Source organism: Sciurus carolinensis, chromosome 9 (assembly GCF_902686445.1).
Source record: "Sciurus carolinensis chromosome 9, mSciCar1.2, whole genome shotgun sequence".
In the NCBI taxonomy this organism is placed as follows: Eukaryota; Metazoa; Chordata; class Mammalia; order Rodentia; family Sciuridae; genus Sciurus; species Sciurus carolinensis.
Window position 1 is genome coordinate 101,490,145 of NC_062221.1, and position 20,404 is coordinate 101,510,548.

Consider the following 20,404-nt stretch of genomic DNA (forward strand, 5'->3'; position numbering starts at 1 on the left):
TTATGGAGTAATTGTTTTTCTGGTCAAAGATTTATTTAAGTAAAATCTGCCATTACAAACTCACTACTCTTTTAGTAGAACCACCATGTAGCTAATTCTTCATCTTTATTCTGATTTGGAAAATACAGTTCATTTTTCTGTTAAAGTAAATCCTAAGAATACAGAACTGTTGTTATTTGGAATGGAGGTCCCGCTGAGGGTGATGACGATGATGTCTCCCAGTAAACACAGACATCAGAGACCAGGCTCAGAATGCACAGATCTAATTTTACTTATGATTGCAAAGACATATATAGGCACATTATTCAATCAGGTTAAGGCACTTGTTAAAACATAACAGAACCAACCTATAGGTAAGCTCTATGTCATACTAATGTAAACAAACCAAGTATCCTAAGTGATTCTGTCCAGCAACAAGTCTGAGACAAAGGACTGGGGGAAGGGCAAGCTCTAGCACACAGCATGAGCCAAGGCAGCACTGGCGAACTCACAGAACTCACATCACAGCTTGCTGTGATACCTGTTGAGAGAGGCTTTCCCTCAGCTTGTAGCTCAGCCTCAGTAACTGTAAAGGCCTACAATCCATGGCGAGTCTTTACCATTTCCTCAGTTTCTCCATCCAGACTGTTAGGTTTACTTAAACCATGGCAGTGACTGCTGTCAAATAAGCTTGAGGAATGTTCCCTACATTTCCCCTTCTTTACTAATTGAAGCAAGCAGGGTCTTTGCAAATACTTGTGATGTGGCACGGTAAGCTAGTCCCTTAGAAAGAAGATAGAACATACAACGAAACCCTCATAAGCATAAGAGAACGACAAATTTAAGTATGAGCACAGTTACAAAAAGTTGCTTTAACCAAGACATGTCTGGTAACCAAGAAGTCAGCCAATCTAGCAGGCCTATATTTCCAGGTTTTTGATGAATGTTATTAACAATATTCTTTAAATGACTTAGCTCTTTGGAAATAAAATTACCATTATCAGTTAAATTGAAACAACACATATTATTAAGCTTCTTACAGCTCTTATGGTGTAACAGCAACAAATAATCAATGGCAGCTCTATTATCAAGAATAGCTTGGCGATGCTGCCTTTGTTCCTCATTGAGCAGTGCAATAGTCATAAAAGTATGATTAATATTTTTTACCATGGCACAGGCTAATTTCATTACTCCTTTATATGCCCCTACAGCCAGTGTGGGAATTCCTACTAAAGAAAATGTTAATGCATCATACTCTGTCTTAGATAACAAAGTTACAGAGTCATCACAATTTTCGCCAAGAGGAATGGCTCGCTTATTGATTCTCTGAGAGGGATGGTGTCCTAAAAGATCACGAGATAAGGGTAGAAGCACAGTAAGTCTGCTAACATAACAAGAAGTACCATGTGACTTATTAGTTGGATATAATTAAATGTGTAAGCTCCACAGGAAAAGAACCAGCCAGAAGGCAAAGGAACATGTCCATACGCATAACTAATTGGTTCAGTAGAACTACAATTAAAAGAAGGACTTCGTACATCCCTACATTTCCCGCTACAATTTCAAATTTCAGCACATGTATCTGTTTGATTAAAGGCCACTATGGGAGTCAGGAATTCCACAGCATTAGAGGTTTTTTTTTTAAGTGAAGTCATACCCCAATTATAGTAGTCTTTATAGAAAATAATCTTGTTGAAGACTGAAAACACCGTCATATTCTTTACCTCTAGGACAGGATGACAAACAGGTAAAAGGCAAGATCCTAGCACCATGCTCATATGTGTATCTTGACAGATACAATTTCAGAGGAATTAACAATTTCTGCCAAACAAACTCAAATATAATGAGTACAATCGGTCAAAGAGGAAGATGATGGGACAGAGGCATGAGCATTGGAATTAGCAGTGATTATAGCACACATTAATAGGAATAACATCCCTGGCCCTGGATTGACCTCCAGTGACATCTGCTCTGCTTGATGCATTAGATTCTTCATATCTCCCCAAGGCATGATGTCTTCTGGTGTGGATCGAGCATCTTATCCTTAATCTTCAATTGCACCATCTGTCTTGTTGGTGGTATCATCTGTTTTTGTTGTTGTGACTGGTCTGACATTTCTTGCTGGCACCCAGATGGGCCATGTTGCCGATTCTGGAAAGACACAAGCAAAACCTCGACCTTGGGTTAAAGGAGGATGAGGGCAGTTCCATTCCTTTGTCAAGGATCTTTCCATCTAACCAATGGTAATGGTGATGGAGATGATAAAAGTGATCCCCAGTGTTTATAAGCAGGGGATATTCCATGTGAAATGAAAGTTTAAAAATTTTAAGATACATAAGGAAGATATTAGTATTTCTCCAGGGGAGGATGAGTTCCCCCTTTCCTTTTGTATTTGAGTTTTCAAAGAACAATTTGCATGTTTTATGACTGCCTGTCCTTGTGGGTTATGAGGAATACCAGTAAGATGATAAATGTTCCATGATTCACGAAATTGTTTAAATTGAGAACTAACAAAACATGGCCCATTATCTGTCTTCAAGGACCAAGGTATTCCCATTATCAAGAATGCTTGTTTCAATGGCATCAGAATGGCATGTTTTGTTTGTTTACCACTTAAAGCAGTAGCTAAGTGTAACTTGAATATGTATCTATAATTACATGAACAAATTTTAATTTCCCAAAAGAAGGTACGTGAATGACGTCTATTTGCCATAACTTATTTGGTTGTAGATCTCTAGGATTTACACCTTGAGACTGAAGACATCTTAAAGGCAACAAGGGTGCACATTTAGCACATGTCTGGATCAAATGTTTGCAAGAGGAAATAGTTAGATCCGGATATAAACGATGTAGAGACTGAACAGACATGTGAAATCTAGCATGTAGCTCTTTTGCTTGTTGAATTAGAGAAGAATCTATGTACATTATCAATTTATCAATAGTTTCATTACCTTAGTTAAAGGTTCTGGTAAGTTAGTATGACATCTTTTATGTTGAATAAACCAAGGATTAGTTTGATTCTCTATTAGAAGCTTTAATGTGTCCACCGCTTGATCTAGTGGGCACAATGAAGGTCTAAAAGTAGAGTATGGAAGATTTTTTGCTACTTGAGTTGCATAAGCACTGTCAGAAAAGAGATTAAAGATTCTGGGCAAACCTCAAAAGCCTTAATTATTGCTAATAACTGTCCTAATTGTGGCGATCCATTAATGTTTTCCTTTATTATTCTTTGTTTTTTTTTTGTAGGTGATATGATTAATATTCCCCAACAAGTTCTATTCGCATCAGTAAAACTTACTGTGGCTTCTGGCAAGGGTTTAGACTGAGGAAAAACTTGTTGAATATCAACAGGTAAAGTGTTCAAAGTCTGAAGAAGTTTGTCTTTAGGCAAATGACTATTTCTCCAGTAAATCCTTCCATTAATATTTGACAATTTAAATTGTTAGCTAGTAATGAAGCAAATTGGTCATGTGAAAAAGGAAGAATTATACTATCAGGTTCTCGTCCATATTGAGAACATATTATATTTTGTAATTTTTGAGCTAAGAGTGACAGTGTATCCGCCCATGAGTGTATCTTAGATAATTTACTTCTAGCCAAATGTACCCAATATAAAGGTTCTGACTGATAAATTAACCCTGTAGGAATAGATCTTGTAGACAGAACTATAACCAGAAGTGGTCTCAGAGGATCATATCATCCTAAGCTCAATGATTGAATTTGCTTATTTATCAATTTTATAGTCTCCTTAGCTTCTTCAGTCATAATTCTAGTGCTATTAGGATCAGATGAGCCTTCCAAAAGCGTAAATAATGGTTGTAATTGATTTGTAGTGATTGGCAAGGCTGTACGATTCCAATTAATGTTCTCACATAATTGCTGTAATTCAGCCAAATAAGAGTTTGCAATCTGTAACTGCGGCACTAGAGGGCACATGCAGTCTGACAAAACACACCCCAGAAACAAGTAAGGTGGCACATTTTGAACTTTATTAGAAGCAATATTAAGGCCCAAATCTAATAAATTTTGATGTAGTTGGTTGAATAATTCATTTAATATATCTGCATCTTGAACTATTAGGAATATCATCCATATAATGAATTATGTAGGATAAACCCTGTAATGGCCTTGTCGCATGTGCCACATAATGTTGACACATTGTAGGGCTATTTTTCATCTCTTGAGGTAAAAATGTCCATTGAAATCTCTTTGAGGGCAGATTAACTGTGAGAACAGTAAATGCAAAATATGGTTTATCTTCTGGATGCAGGGGAATCAAAAAGAAACACTCTTTGATATCTATTATTATACTGTGACAATTCTTTGGTATAAAGGGCAGATGTGGCAATCCTGGTTGTAAAGTTCCCATTTTTTTTCATGTGAGCATTAATGGCTCTCAAATCATGTAATAATCTCCATTTATTTTTATCTCTTTTTGAATAATGAATATAGGAGTATTGTGAGGACTAACAGAAGGTTCAATAAGACCAGCTATCAATTGTTCAACTAATAAATTTAAATGATTGAGCTTTTCCTGAGTTAATGGCCACTGTCCCACCCATATGGGGGCTGTAGTGTCCCACTGCAATTTTATGGGATCTGGTTTAATAAACGTAACAGTGGCCTTTAGCATTGGGGGTGCCTCCCACTTTGACCTGTTTTGTCATGAATAATTATATCGTCATAGGGGGCTTTATTATCTGTTGTGATCACTGCATCCATACCTTCCAACAAATCTCTCCCATATAATCTTTCCATAACTAAAGGAGTAATTGCGCCTTTGCTACCATCCATGTCTTCCCAAACTATGGTATGTTTAAGTTTTCGGGAAGGTTGTAGTCCTCCTATCCCCTGAACATTAGGTCCTTGTTCTGTTCTCCATCCTTAACTGTCAGCTTCATCCACTCTTAATGATGTTATATCAGCTCCTGTATCTACTATACCCTTAAATGTTATTCCGTCGAGCTTAATTTGCATTCTAGATTTATATATTTGCACTGGAATTGTCCACATTACTTTCGGATTATTTGTTCCTCTTGGTCACAGGGCTGAGAGCTGCCCCTTTTCCAGTTTAAAGGCGTCCCTGTATTATCTGATTTTGATCTACAATCTCTAACCCAGTGAAAACCTTTATGACATTTTGGGCATTTAGAAGGAGGAGTCTTTCATGACTGTCCTTGTTTAGGGTTTTTAGATGGGCACTCTCTTGAAAAGTGTCTTCTTCCTCCACAAGCCCAACACGTATTTCAGTCTTTCTCTTGAATCCCTCCTTTTAAATTGAAGGAGCAGCCAAAGTTTCTGTTAACGCCATAGCCTGAACAGAATTTGTCCCTATATCTCTGCATGCTAACAACCAATCATCTGCATCTCCGTTTCTAAACCGAGCTATAGCTCCTTGACATTCAGATGTCACCCCTTCAAATACCTTCTCTTTAAATAGTGCCTCTGCTGCTGCAGCATGTTCTACCTTGTGGTTAACTGCATCTGTGGCTCTAGCCACAAAGTCTGCAAAACTTTCATTAGGCTTTTGGATTAACTTAACTAATGGCTTAGAAGATTCCTTAGTAGGGACCTATCATAGAGCCCTGAGAGCACATGATCGAACCTGATCAAAATATTGGGGTAGTCCCAGTGTCTGTGTAGCTGGAGATGCATAAATTCCATTACCCTGTAAACAATCTACATTTAATGGCACACCAGTTGTTCTGTTTCTTTCTGCTTGTTCTTCACATTGATCCATATATGCAGCTTTCCAGAGTAAAGATTGCCCTCCAGGCAAACAGGCACACATTAATTACATCCAATCAAAATGACAATTTAATTCTGAACTAATTTGTTCTGTCATCTGATCAAAGCATGGGGATCTTATGTGGTCTTCCAAGGCGGCTTTTCTCAATGATTTTATGGTTTCAGGTGGATGCGAACACCATCGTTGCAGCCTTTGAGCATTTATTACTGGATTAGCTGGAAAATCTTGAATTACATTATCATTAAACTCCGAATGTTCTGAAATCATGAGACGGAGGGGTTGACCAAGCATTAGAACCTGCAGTATGGTCCCTAGAATTGCATAAGTCTTTGTAAAGTTCCTCCCATGGGGACTTTCCTTTTCCAGTAGGGAGAGCTCTTGCTTCACTCCTTTGTTTTGGATAGGGTGGGGGGGTCCACGAGGAATGTGAGGGAACAGGATTCTTGGCTGAAATTGATTGGGGGGGGGGGGAATTTCCTGTTCTCCCATTACTTGCAGAGGACAAAGGGACAAAGAGGAGTAGCTGGAGGGAGGTTATCTTCAGCTGTATCTGCCGCTTGGTCTCCACCATCTTCCCCAGGCGAGACTACATTTTTTGTTTCACCTTCCTCTATAGTCCGAGAGAGTAAAATTTACAGATCTATATTCTGTCAGAACTCCCTTTAAACAAGTATAGATCACTGTTATTACTGGATAAAATAGTGCTGGTGGGACTAAACTTTCTCTCACTTCTGCCTTCCTAGCAGCATATGAAACTCCCCCAAACATCAGGATCCCAGACATGAGCCACGGAAACCCAAGGAGCTATTTTTTGAACCTTTTTCCCAACATGCTAATAATTCCCTTTCAGACACTTTAATCTGCCTACTCCATAATAATTCTTTCAAAGCATTCACTTGAGGCTCCTTCGCTGAAGGAGGTAAATTACCCATTATGGAAGGTCACTCACACGACCTGAGGAATGTCAGCGGGTCCATGTCTTGGGAACCAGATGTAATTATTTGAAATGGAGGTCCCACTGAGGGTGATGACGACAATGTCTCCCAGTAAACACAGACATCAGAGACCAGGCTCAGAATGCACAGATCTAATTTTACTTATGATTGCAAAGACATATATAGGCACATTATCCAATCAGGTTAAGGCACTTGTTAAAACATAACAGAACCAACCTATAGGTAAGCTCTATGTCATACTAATGTAAACAAACCAAGTATCCTAAGTGATTCTGTCCAGCAACAAGTCTGAGACAAAGGACTGGGGGAAGGGCAAGCTCTAGCACACAGCATGAGGCGAGGCAGCACTGGCGAACTCACAGAACTCACATCACAGCTTGCTGTGATACCTGTTGAGAGAGGCTTTCCCTCAGCTTGTAGCTTAGCCTCAGTAACTGCAAAGGCCTACAATCCATGGCGAGTCTTTACCATTTCCTCAGTTTCTCCATCCAGACTGTTAGGTTTATTTAAACCATGGTATCAGTAACTGCTATCAAATAAGCTTGAGGAATGTTCCCTACACAGAACATTTTCCTTTTAAGAAACATTACTACTGCCAGGTGAAGTGGCACATACTATAAACCCAGTGGCTCCAGAGGCTAAGGCAGGAGGATTGTGAATCCCAACCCTGCATCAGCAATTTAGTGAAGCCCTAAGCAACTCAGTGAGACCCTGTCTCTAAATAAAATATAACAAAGGACTAGAGAAGTGACTCAGTGGTTAAACTCCCCATCCTCAGTACCAAAAAAAGGGAAACATTACTACTTAGTAAATAATCCAGATTATTAATTTCTTTCACCAAACTTTCTCCATCTTATGTAAGATTTGATTGTTTAATATTACTTATTACATGAGTAGGAATAAATAAACTAGCAATAAAACAGAAATCAGTATATGATATTTTAAATAAAAGTACTTTTGAAAGATCTAAAAGCATTTTTACATTGCAACATTATAATTCACAAAGGTAGGGGGAAATCCTAATGGGCACTGAAAAAACAATACTAATTGCTTAAAAACAACTTATTTCTTTTATACTTATTTTATTTTCCCTAAAATTCAGTAGAGAATAACTGGAACTACTTTGTTAGCTTGTATAAGAACATATAAAAATGTTCTCTGAACATCTGCTTTTGTCTATCTAGTCAGCCTTCTTTCACACTGCCTCCCATACTTCTAAAAGGAACTGCTTATTTCTCTAACATCTCTGTGGTTCTGGGGGGCTACCATGTAGTACATTTGTTATCTCCAACCATGGGGTGGACTTGACTTCAAACAAGCCAAAAATTTTACCATATTCTCCTTAACTGAGTGATTAATCCAAGTGGTAGACACATAACACAGGCTGGGCCAGGTATTTTCCCAAGATATTTTTGGAATTGGAAGTAGTAGGGTAAAGGAATTTCTTCTTCCATGTTTAATAAACTAAGCTCAATCTTTGTTGTTGTTGTTGTTGTTTGTTTGCTTTTTGTACTAGGGATTAATCCCAGGGGTGCTTAACCACTGAGCCACATCCCCAGCCCTTTTTATTTTTTATTTTGAGACAGGGTCTTGCTAAGTTGCTTAGGGCCTCTCTAAATTGCTACAGCTGACTCTGAACTTGCAATCCTCCAGTCTCAACCTCCCAAGCCCTTGGGATTACAGACGTGTACCACCATGCCTGGCAAAGTTCAATCTAGATGTGTTGGCAACTCTGAAATAATTAAGCCAAAAGAGCAAAGAAAAAAAAAGAAAAAGCAGTTCTAAATGATATTTTATTTCCCAAACTCAGAAGATTCTGAAACAAGTTCTAATTCTTGCTTTTCCATGGTTTAATTATCTAATAAATCATTCCAGTCTTTTCTTTTCTTTCTTTCTTTCTTTTTTTTTTTTTTTGTTAATTTGCTTAGTTAGTTTGAGTAAGATTTTTCAATTATAATCATATATCCTGTGTTCCTTTAGGCATCACAAAATTAATAAAAAAATTTTTTTAAATGATTGTTTTTTTAAAAAATGTTGCCTCACTTTTACAAATGTAAGCAATGTTATATTCTAAATTCTTCCCTCTTACAATTTTAAATATATAAAAATCAATTTATAAAGAAGTACGAAATACATGTATACTTTCTTAAATTTCTTTTTTGTTTTGTTTTATATTTTGGATTATTTCTTTAACTATTAACTTCCAACCTTCCTCAGAACTTTAAATGTTAACCATATTTTCTTAATTTCAGTTTCATTTCTGCTATCTCATTATTCCTCTCAGCACAATGTTGCTGTTTTAATGTAATATATATATAAAGTAATATATATATATATATATCTTCTCAAATCTCTTAAAATGTTATAGATTTTATATTTCATTTTAATGTTTTAATTTTCAGCATTAACACTATTCCAGACTCTTTTTGGTTTGCTTTCACTGTATTTTTTTCATGTTAAACTGCATTCTTTAAATGTCTGATGATTTCTGAATATCCATTAACATTTAAAAATAAGCCACAAGCAAGTACTTAGAAGCCTTGTGAGCAAGTCTGAGTTCCTTGACTAATGATTTTTTTTTCTCTGGGGTTATTAAGTAATTAGCTATTTCAATGAGGTACACTTAAATGCCAGAATGTAAAGATCTCTGCTCCAGGATAATTTTATTTCTTTAGAAAAAAAGAAAGTAGTAAATACAGTTCCCCACCTTACCCTGGCCCTATAGCCTGGTGACTGAGCTGAATGAAAAATTTGCAATTGCTTTATCTCTATACTCCTAAAATATCTCATTCCCTATAAAATTTTATGCCTTCCATGTTCAAATTCCACGCCTGTTGGTGGGAGGAATAAAGACAGAAAGGCGTCCTACTATCTTACAAAATATGAAAATCTTGTTTTAACTGCTACACAGTTTTAAAAAAATAATCAATGTGTGCATACAAAAAAATAAATAAAACAATAGAAGTTTCACAAGTAATACTCATCCTATGAGACATTCCCTGATATTTTCTATTGTCTAAGTAAAGGTGATAAATACCTTCAAATTATTATGTGAGTACAACCTAAAGCTAAATAATTATAAACAGATAAAAATTGTAACTTGTTCTTCTAGGTTTTAATTATCCCTCCTCTATCTGCTTTCTGAACTCGAGAAAATTGTAGTTATCTTTCATTTGATGATGCTCCTTCTCTAGTCTCTTTTCACCCTATCTCTTTTACCACTTTATGATAATTTTAATGGACACCTAAAAGGGCAAAAAGGAGAAACTCAAGTGCCCAGTTTGTAATTTTTAATTCAGAGTTCTCCACAGACATTTTTTAAAAATATTTTCCTAACTCTTTCTGGCACATCTTAAGGTCCCTCTGCTAATTACCATGGCCTCAATTGCTGGGACTTACTATCTGATTATGAAGGCAATCTGGGGAATTAAAAAGCAAATTCGAGTGCTTATAGTGATCAGAAGAATCTATGTATCACAATTCCATTTAACTCTAAGACTAAAAGTAAATTTTGGGTTAAATATTCAAAATTAAATCTAAATACTTAAATGAGGAAATGAAAAAGGTTTTAGGACAGATTTCAAGAAAATTTTCTTCAGAAGAATAATCAAAAACCATTTCTCAAATACATGAAGAAAAATAATGTATTTATGAAATAAACAGTACTTACACAGCAAGACTACTCAAAACATATTGTACGTGCTCACATTCATCTGGGAATGATGCACTGGCTGACGTAAAACAACAAAGTGCAGTCTGAAGAACCTGAAGTTGTGGCAATGGGACCTGCCATCTTCCAGCATAATCTTCAACCACCTGACAGGGAAGCAATCAAAAAAGTACATTACTATAGAAAATGTTCTCAACTTTTCATGTTAAAGATGTGGAGACAATTTATTGGATAAAGTAAAACTTTTAGTTCAGCATGAACACAGATGACCTGAGGGATAGGGAAAAGTCCTGTATTATTTATTTTCATGGCATACATCTGAAAATAAAATCAATTATTAACTTTAAAAACATGTAAACAGAACGGTATTGATCAAACACCAATTATTAAATATTAAAATAGCTAGAATATAGTAATAAAAAAAATTATGAGTGTGATATTACCATCATTATTTATAAGGCTCTAAGTATTCTGTCAACAAAAGAACATGATATATTGGTTGTGAATATCTAATGGATATCCTATTATGAGGAAGAGTCCAGAATACAGTCAGTCTTGGCTCTGTCACTTAACTAGTTTTATGAATTTGGATAGGTCATCTTTCTGTGTGCCTGAGTTTCCTCACCATAAAATAGAAATAGCATTGTTTATCATGCAGGTTTCCTCTGAAACTAAATTGGAAAACATTTTAGGATCCTCAAATCTTTTAAAAATGTTAATTATAATCTAACATATTAAGGCTGCTATATTAAAACAATGTGCTATGTTAAAATCCATTGTATTAAACTATGGTCTATAGGCTAAATTTGGCCAGCTGCCTACTTTTTGCACTACCTTCAAGCAATTTATGATTCTTACATTTTTAAGTGTGTGAAAAAAATATTTTGTAATGTGTGAAAATTTGAAATTCCAATTTCAATATCTACAAATATGTATCATAACAGAGCTTCATTCATTTCTATATGTTCTATGGTTGCTTTCTTTCTACAACAACCAAATTCAGTTGTTATGACTGAAACCATAAGGCTTGTAAAGCTTAAAATGTTTACTACCTGCTTCTTTACAGAGTTTGTTGCTTCTTTATGTAAAAGCTGAAAAAACTTGAATACAAAAGTCAACATTCAAAGCCCAAAAGACTTCATAATAATCACTTCCTATTTGGAGACAATGTTCTGTGAGTCTCTAAAATTTCTGTGATTTCAGAAAGAAGTTCTTTTCAAAATTATTCATCTTTTCAAAGACACATGTAGGAAACAATCTTGAAAATAAAGAGATGATGTTTCCCTCCAGAGCAGTAGCCTCTACTGTCCAGTACAAAAAGACAGAATCTTCTGCTGAGGCAAGTCAAGAAGACATGCCAGAGAAACAACATGTATCCCACTTGTTTACAATAAAAAAAAAAAAAAAAAAAAAAGAAGAAGACATGCTTACAGAACATTATATAAGATTAGGGTTCCTTAAGTTTGAGGTTCCTCAGATGTGATGGAAACCTCAATACATAATATCCACCTGGGCCACTCACATCAACCACATGAGACCTGAGGGGCAAGGGCAACCATCATAAACATGAAGATCAAGCTGTTTGCTGTGCCATGATTAACAAAGTTCTTTTTTTCTGAGCAAGGAGTTTTAAGTCTTCTGCCAGCATTCATAAAATCCTGTCAGGCTAACCTAGATAAAATCTCAGAATCTTTATAATTTTCAACAATTCCAAATGGTAATACCTGGTACTTTGTACATTTTCTCCAATGTTCTGGCAACATATACAGATGAAAAGTAAAGGTAGAGGGGATAATCTCTATAAATTTGTATCTCTTCTAGATCTTGTGATTCTCACTAGCTAAGAAAATAAAAAGTACTCCTAGCTGTGCTTTCCCCAAGTAGGACCTTTCTAAACTACCAAAGTTCAATAAAGAATGAATGTTAAATAAACAGCAGTGACCTTGTTTCTAAATTTCTCTTCACTAGGGTCTAAACTAACTTTATTGTTTCTTTCAGGCCACCATACCACTTTGGTGCCACATAAAAAATATGTTTCTTGCAGCCTCACAACTTTTCTATCTCTACTCCCAAATAGTTTCCCCTAATTTATGTCTACTTACAACCTTATTCATTTCATATTCATGGACATAATTTCTATCCTTAGAAGTTTTCTTTTTTCTCAGGTTATACTTCTCATTATAGCTTCCCTTATTGATATTCAGTTACCACTACCTTGCCTGGTCTAGCTTAGCCCAAACCTGACATAATAAAAGTTCTTGTGAGCAACACCTCCAACAGGATTGCTACAATTCTCCTGAAGGGGCATAAAAAAATGAAATGATATTTAGGTATATTTTTACACTAATGTCATGAGAAGCAGTGCTAATTCATCATAACACTATTTCTCTTCGAAATATTTTCCTTGAAATATATAAACAATTACTTGGAAACTTTTCCTACTCTGAGTGCTATCTAAGCTTTCAGCAAATGGGAGCTGATACCATTACATCATAATGTGAATGTGCTTTACCAGGCTGCACTGCAGAGAACAACAAATCTTCCATTTTCTTTTTCGTGTTTTAAAAACTAATAGTCTTAACATAATGATAGACAAGATAATGCTGAAGTTGCTACAAACAATAGGAATAGTTTTTTACCTAGATCTTAAAAATCTACTTCTAATCTTACTACAGTTCTTAACTCTTAAAGAAAATGGTATTGAGAAGTAGAGAATCAAGGTCAGCAGTCCTTTAGGGATTGGAAGAAAACCTTTCCTCGGTCAGGAATGGTACTGCACACCTAGTAACCTAGGAGGATGGCAAGTTTGAGGCCAGCCTCAGCAACTTTGTAAGACCCTATCTCAAAATTTAAAAAGGAATGGGGATGGAGCCCACATGGTAAAGCAACCCTGGGTTCAAACTCCAGTCCCCCACATACAAAAATAGAAACAAATATTTTTGTGGTATTTATGGAGACCATATGAACACTTTTGAAAGAAGTTATAGCCAAGCAAGTTATGATACAAGGGGAAATGAAGAGACAGGCAAAACTCCTTCCAAAAAAGATGTTGGAATAGTCTAGTAGTACTATAGCACTTTCTCAGCATTCCCATTTACAGGAACATATACCCTGCTCTAAAAGTGATACAATGTTCCACAATCTAGCTGCTGTGAATTGAGTTACTATAAACATTGATGTGGTTACCTTACTGTAGTGTGCTAATTTTAAGTCCTTTGGGTATAAACCAAGGAGTGCGATAACTGGGTCAGAAGGTGAGCCCATTCCAAGTTTTCTCCACACTGCTTTCCAGAGTGACTGCACCAATTTGCAACTCCACCAGCTAGATTGTGGAACCAACCTAGATGCCCTTCAACAGATGAATGGATAAAGAAACTATGGTATATATATGCAATGGAATATTATTCAGTCATAAATAATAATATTATGACATTTGCAGATAAATGGATGGAACTGGAGAATAAAAGTGAAATAAGCCAGTTCCAAAAAAACAAAAGATCAAATGTTTTCCCTGATAAGTGAATGAAGATATATAATGGAGGTAGGGAGGTGGGGAGTGAAAGAAGAATGGAGGAACTTTAGATTTTGTAAAAGGAAATAAGGGAGGGGTATGAAAAGTGGTGGAATAAGACAGACATCATTACCCTATGTACATGTATGATTACATCAATGGTATGAATCTACATGGTATACAACCATAGAAACAAATGATGCACCCCATTTGTGTACAATGAATCAAAATGCAGTCAGTAAAAAATAAAAATAATTAAATTTTTTAAAAAGAATAAAAAAAGTGATATAATGTGTACTATATAGTGTCACATCTGAACAGCATAAATTTAATGTTAACAATAAGCACAGGCTCCTTCTCTGTCATAACAGTCAAAATACTGACAATGTAAATCTTTTAAAAAGTGAAAATTAAATTATTTATTTAGGAACACTAAAATACACCATCTAGGGGCTGGGGTTGTGGCTCAGTGGTGGAATGCTTACCTAGCACATGTGTGGCACTGGGTTTAATCCTCAGCACCACATTAAAATAAATAAAACACAGGCATTGTGTCCATCTACAACTAAAAATATATATATATATTAAAAAATACACCATCTAAACTGTTATGGACTAAATTCTGTGCATCTAAAATCCTTATGATGAAGCCCTAATGTCCAATATGACTGTATTTTGACCCAGTTTTAGGAAGTAATTAAGGTTAAATAAGTTCATGTGGGATTTTATTATGATAGGATTGGTAGTCATATAAAAAGAAGTAGGGAAGAGAGCTCTCTTCTATAAGCATGCACCAAGGAATACACAGCCAGAAGGATACCATCTGCAAGTCAAGAAGATATCTCTCATAAGGACCTGACCATGCTAGTACCCTGATCTGAAACTTCTAGCCTTCAGAACAAATTTTTGTTGTTTAAAATACCCAGTCTATGGAATTTCGTTGTGGCAGCCTAAGTTAATTCATGAATGTACAAAAATAAGGAAATGTAATAGTTCAGAAACAACAAAAAATAATAATGTTATCAACTGAAATACAGTTATCTATTTAAAGTGAGCGCTCCTTTTTTTTTTCTTATATAACAAAGAAGGACACCAAATATTAGTTGTCACTGACCAAACAATGATCCTGATATCTGAACTCAGGTAATAATTAATAGACTAGATCATTAACAACTTCATTTCTATTAGTTAGCTATTCACATAGCTATCATTCTCCTTGAAATCTACCATTGTCATCAGCCTTCATTATTTTGAACAGTTCACAATCAATAATAGTGTTCACTAATATTAATTTCATCACTTGTTTATAGTAAAATCATCCAGAAGACATGTTGCAATTATCTTCCTTTCTAACAGCTTCAAAGAATGGCTATAATACGCATTTCTATTAATTTGTTCAATATAGATTACTACAATCTAGGTACTTATAAGCTGCTAATATTCTAAATATATGCTTTGGAATCAGAGAGAACTAGGTTTGAGTTCCAGCTCTCACTTACTGACTGTGTAATCTAACAAAGTTAAAAACTCTAAGTTTCCAGTAAAATGAATTTAATATTGTCTTAATCAAAGGTCTATTGAAAAACTAAGATGTTAGTGACTTTATCATAGCATAGTTAGGACATGGTTAATGATTTGTTTCCAAATGTGATTAAATACAATAAAATTTAAACTTTCAGCAACAAAACAGGTCGCTCCCAAATAAAATCTCAAAATCCACTGTTAACTACTTAGTTCTATACTCATCTAACAAATGAATCATATTCTAGATAAAGCCAAACAAATAAAATGTCCCTATGCCTGAAATATTCCTAAGGATTCACTGTTTTTACAATTTTCAATGATGAATGATGAAGATAAAGAAAAACTATAATCAAAAACATTGTTTTGTCATTTTGGCTTGTTTTATCAGTGTAATTCTGTAAACAAAATCTAAAAAATCATTTTAAAAACTATCAAAATGATTTAGAAACACATTCTAGTAAATTAAAAGTTGTTCAGAATCCACAAAGGACATAATCTGGGGCAGCAAACAACCTAAAACCCAGTACTTTTCAATGCTTAATAAAGGACATTCTTCATTCAACTCATTACTCCTTAAGTTGATATTTCTAAAACATGAAGGTCTTTAAAAAGTTCTATGAATGTGGTAAAACTAAATCTTTTCTATTTGCAAGATGGGAGTGTCTCTAATTCTTAATAATCCTTACAATCTTACTGTTAAAAAGTATATTGAATAACAAGACTCCCAAAGCACAAGAAATAAAAGCAAGAATCAATAAAGAGAATAGATTCAAAGTAAAAAGCTTTTTCTCAGCAAAGGAATCAATAATATGAAGAGAGATCCTATAGAGTGGGAGAAAATCTTTATATACACACTTCGATAGAGCACTAATCTCCAGAATTTATAAACAACTCAAAAAACTTAACACCAAAAATACAAATAACCCAATCAATAAATGGGCTAAGGAACTGAACTGACACTTCACAGAAGAAATACAATCAATCAACAAATAGATGAAAAAAATGTTCAACATATCTAGTAACTAGAGAAATGCAAATCAAAACTATCCTAAGATTTCATCTCATTCCAATTAGAATGGCCATTATTAAGAATACAAGCAACAACAGGTGTTGGCAAGGATGTGGGGGAAAAGGCACACTCATATATTGCTGGTGGGATTGCAAATTGGTGTAGCCACTCTGGAAAGCAGTATGGAGATTCCTCAGAAAATACGGAATGGACCTACCCTTTGACCCAGTTATCCCACTCCTCATTTTATACCAAAGGACTTAGAAGCAGCACACTACAGTGACACAGTCACATCAGTGTTTATAGCAGCTCAATTCACAATAGTTAGATTGTAGAACCACCTAGATGCCCTTCAATAGGTGAATGGATAAAGAAACTGTGGTATATATACACAATGGACTATTAGCCATAAAGAAGAATAAAATTATGTCAATCACTGGTAAATGGATGGAGTTGGAGAATATCATGCTAAGTGAAATAAGCCAATCCCAAAAAACCAAAGGCCAAATGTTTGCTCTGATAAGTGGATGCTGATAGGGGTGGGGGGTTAAGGGAAGAATGGAGGAATGTTGGATTGTGTGAGGAGGGGAGGGGACCGGGGGAAGGAAAGATCATGGAACGAGACAAAACATCATTACCCTTTATACATGTATGATAACACGAATGGTGTAACTCTACATCATGTACAACCGGAGAAACAAAAAGTTGTACTGTATTGTGTACAATGAGTCAAAATACATTCTGCTGTCATGTATAACTAAATAGAACAATAAAAAAGTATATTGAAGATTTTCTAGTCCAACATACCAACCAAAGCATGAAAACCCATTATTACATCACTCCCAGAGGGTTAAACAATATTAATACTGCTACTAATGGATAGCTCATTTCTTCAAAAGACAATGTACTAGATTTAACAGATCAGATTCATTTATTGGAAAATTCTTCATTATTATGCAAAAGCTACTGATATCTGTCAGTTCTAGCTTGAAGTTCTAAAATTATATAAACAAAACAAAATTCTGACAAACATTATAAAGCAACCATCATTCACATTTTTTTACTATTCTCTAAATTAAACACTTTTCAACCATTTCAGTTATTTCCTAATAGTCTCCAAAATTTTCACCGTTCTCACTAGTATATCCTGTTTGTCATCCATGTTCCTTTTAAATATGGTTCCCAGAATGGTACTTAAGATTCTGGCCAATCCAGTCAGAATCAGTAGGCCTACTGCATCCTTGTTTTTGACTCTGAATATATTTATGCAGCTAGAGAATTGTTTAGGTTTTACTGATTTTGAGTCAACAAAAATGTTATATATTTTCCACACAGATTGCTATTAAACCAATTCTTCTACATCCCATAACTTTCATTTTCCCCATTCCTAGTGTCTGGACTAAACCTTCAGCCCTACATTTCTAACTAATACATCATTAGCTTTTACTCCCACTTTGTGTTGCCAATAACACAAACTCTGAAAAGGAGTTTTTTTTTTTTTTTTTTCCTAGTCACAGCAAGGTTGTATATAAAAAGTAATTCACAAATAATAGAGCCAAATTCAGATCCTTCAGTATATATTAAGGACAATTAACCAATATCATTTTAGCAAGAGTGGTCAGTTACTAACACTAATCTACCCCTCATATCTCCATCTTTCCATAAGAATGTCATGATAAAATTTTTGTAAAATAAAAAAATGCTGAAATCTATATATTCCAAGTATGTCACATTTCCTATACTCTTTAGACTCTTTAGCAATAATCCTATTTTTTAAGAAGTAAAAATAAAACTTTTAATGATCTGATTTAATGATCCTGTAAAGACCAGAGATAAAAATATCCTTTTCTAACTACTGACCTCCATATTATTATTATTCAGTAATTCTCCATATTATGCTACTTTTAGTAGTTTCTATAGTTTCCATAAGCCATCTTTTTAAAAAGCAGAGTATTTGCCCATATCTAGAATGAAGGCACATCTTCAGTTTTCTGGTTCTTCAAACACTGGTATGATTTTATACAAAATGTTCCCTGTATAACAGGTTGTCATTTACCTGAGAGATTTAAGCTTATTTTGAAACCCAGTCCAGCTTTACTTATATATTTTGGTCTTTAATTCTTTTAGTCATCTCTAACTTGAAAATCACTCACCTTGTTAGAAAATATATTTTTAAAATGAAGTAGTTACAGTTTTTTACCCAAGGCATTCATATTCATTGATTTAACAGAAGATAATGAACATATACAAGAAAGAACAAATTAAATAGTCATACTGTAGGAACTCATCCATCTAAGAGGAAAGAAATATATATCAAAATCCTACTAAATTAGTTTAACAGAAAAATCAAATATACATAAAAGTTTGAAAGTGTATTATACTTGCTAATACAAGAATTCTAGATTTAGCATTATAATATTAAATACAAACACACTTCATAAAGCAATTCAGTCCATGAAGTAGTTTTTACTGTCATAAAATCCACCTAAAATTCAATACATACACAAAATAAAGGGTTTCTGGCAAATCATGAAAAAATTACAGTGCAGTTATATGCTACAAAGAATTACCTCCACACTAAAAATCAACCTTGGCTTGACAGATGACTGCCATTAAACACACTGTAAATAAGTCTTTGAACAAAGATGTTTGATATTAGTATTTAAAACTAATTGTGACTTCTGTTTTTCAATATTCTGCTAAACTGCACTTTGCCGGTCTGCACCTGGAACAGTATACAGCATTTTTCATTTATCTTGCCTCCGTTATTTCAATAAAGAAAAGGTATCCCTATCCCAGAAGCAGCATCTTTTATTTTTATATTATTGTCACAATTTGAAGTTTTTGTATGCTTCATGAATAAAATGAGGAAAAATGATTTCCCATGAAACATTAAGTGTATAACTTTTTCTTCTTTTTGTACCTATCAACTTCATCTATAAGCCAAGGCAAAGAACCAAAAAGCAGAATTCCTATATTGGTGAGTTAAACAGAGAAGGGACCGGTAAACCACAAAAACTCATTCAATACTCTCTCCTCTATTCAAATCTTCTATCTTTTTTTGTTCTCTTCCTAAATTCTGGATATTGTGAGTTTAGAGAAATTTTTTTTCTCTTTTTTCTCTATACTCTCATTCATAAAATAGGAACTTAGTACTTCCTCAAAAACTACCACTGTGAGGACAAATTTCATCCTCTGCTAAAATTCCCCTACTTCATAGCAGTAAAAAAGTCAATGATACTAGTGAAAACCACCAGCTCCAGGTCAATGTTAATGTACAGGTTTTGTCTGTCTCCTTCTTGAGTTTTCTGCATTCACTACATGTAAGGCAGGTCAAGACCTCCACATCTGGGAATCTGTTCGAAAAAATTATAAGTAGAATACATCATTTTAAAGGCTTCAGATAAATTCTGATCCCTCTAAATTATGTGAGTTCCCATCTGTTTTGAAAACAGAGGAGAGAGTAAATAATATATTCAACGTTTTCTTCATAAACATTAAAATTGGTGCCTGAAGAAGGGAATCTCAAAATACATACACAAGGAGAAATGTATGAAGATCAAATTAAAATGAGAGATGAACAAATACTAAGTACCAGGTTTGCTCAGTCTCAAGATGAACTAAATTTGTTTTTAAAAAAATGTACTTACATTAAAATAAAAGAATTAAAAAAAAAAAAATAAGGTTAAAATAGGAGTATGAGTTCACTCAAAAGCTAGATTAGAATGATACCAAAAGAGAAAAAGGAGTTATATACCAAAATAACTGGTCTTAAAAATGGAACTGGGAGGAAAAGTAGCATTATAGTTGTTACTTATTAGAAAGGAAGGATAATTGATTCCAATGAGGGACAGAAGATAACTGTACGATGGAAATAGCAAGAGTGAACCAGACCAGAAATCCAAGTGTGGTAAAATGCTCTTTTTAAAGACAGATGGAAGGCTGGGGTTGTAACTCAGTGGTAGCACACTTGCCTAGCATATGTGAGGCCCTGGGTTCGATCCTC

At 34.7% G+C, this 20,404-nt stretch overlaps 1 protein-coding gene across 1 annotated transcript in view; it reads right to left on the bottom strand.

Moving 5' to 3' along the window:
* The window catches only part of Znf654 (zinc finger protein 654), an 85,096-nt gene that overhangs the window by 49,019 nt on the left and 15,673 nt on the right, over positions 1-20,404 (bottom strand). The window contains exon 2 of the mRNA XM_047563202.1: positions 10,355-10,500. Within this exon, the coding sequence (XP_047419158.1) occupies positions 10,355-10,500 (146 nt within the window). The remainder of the gene's footprint in view (positions 1-10,354; positions 10,501-20,404) is intronic.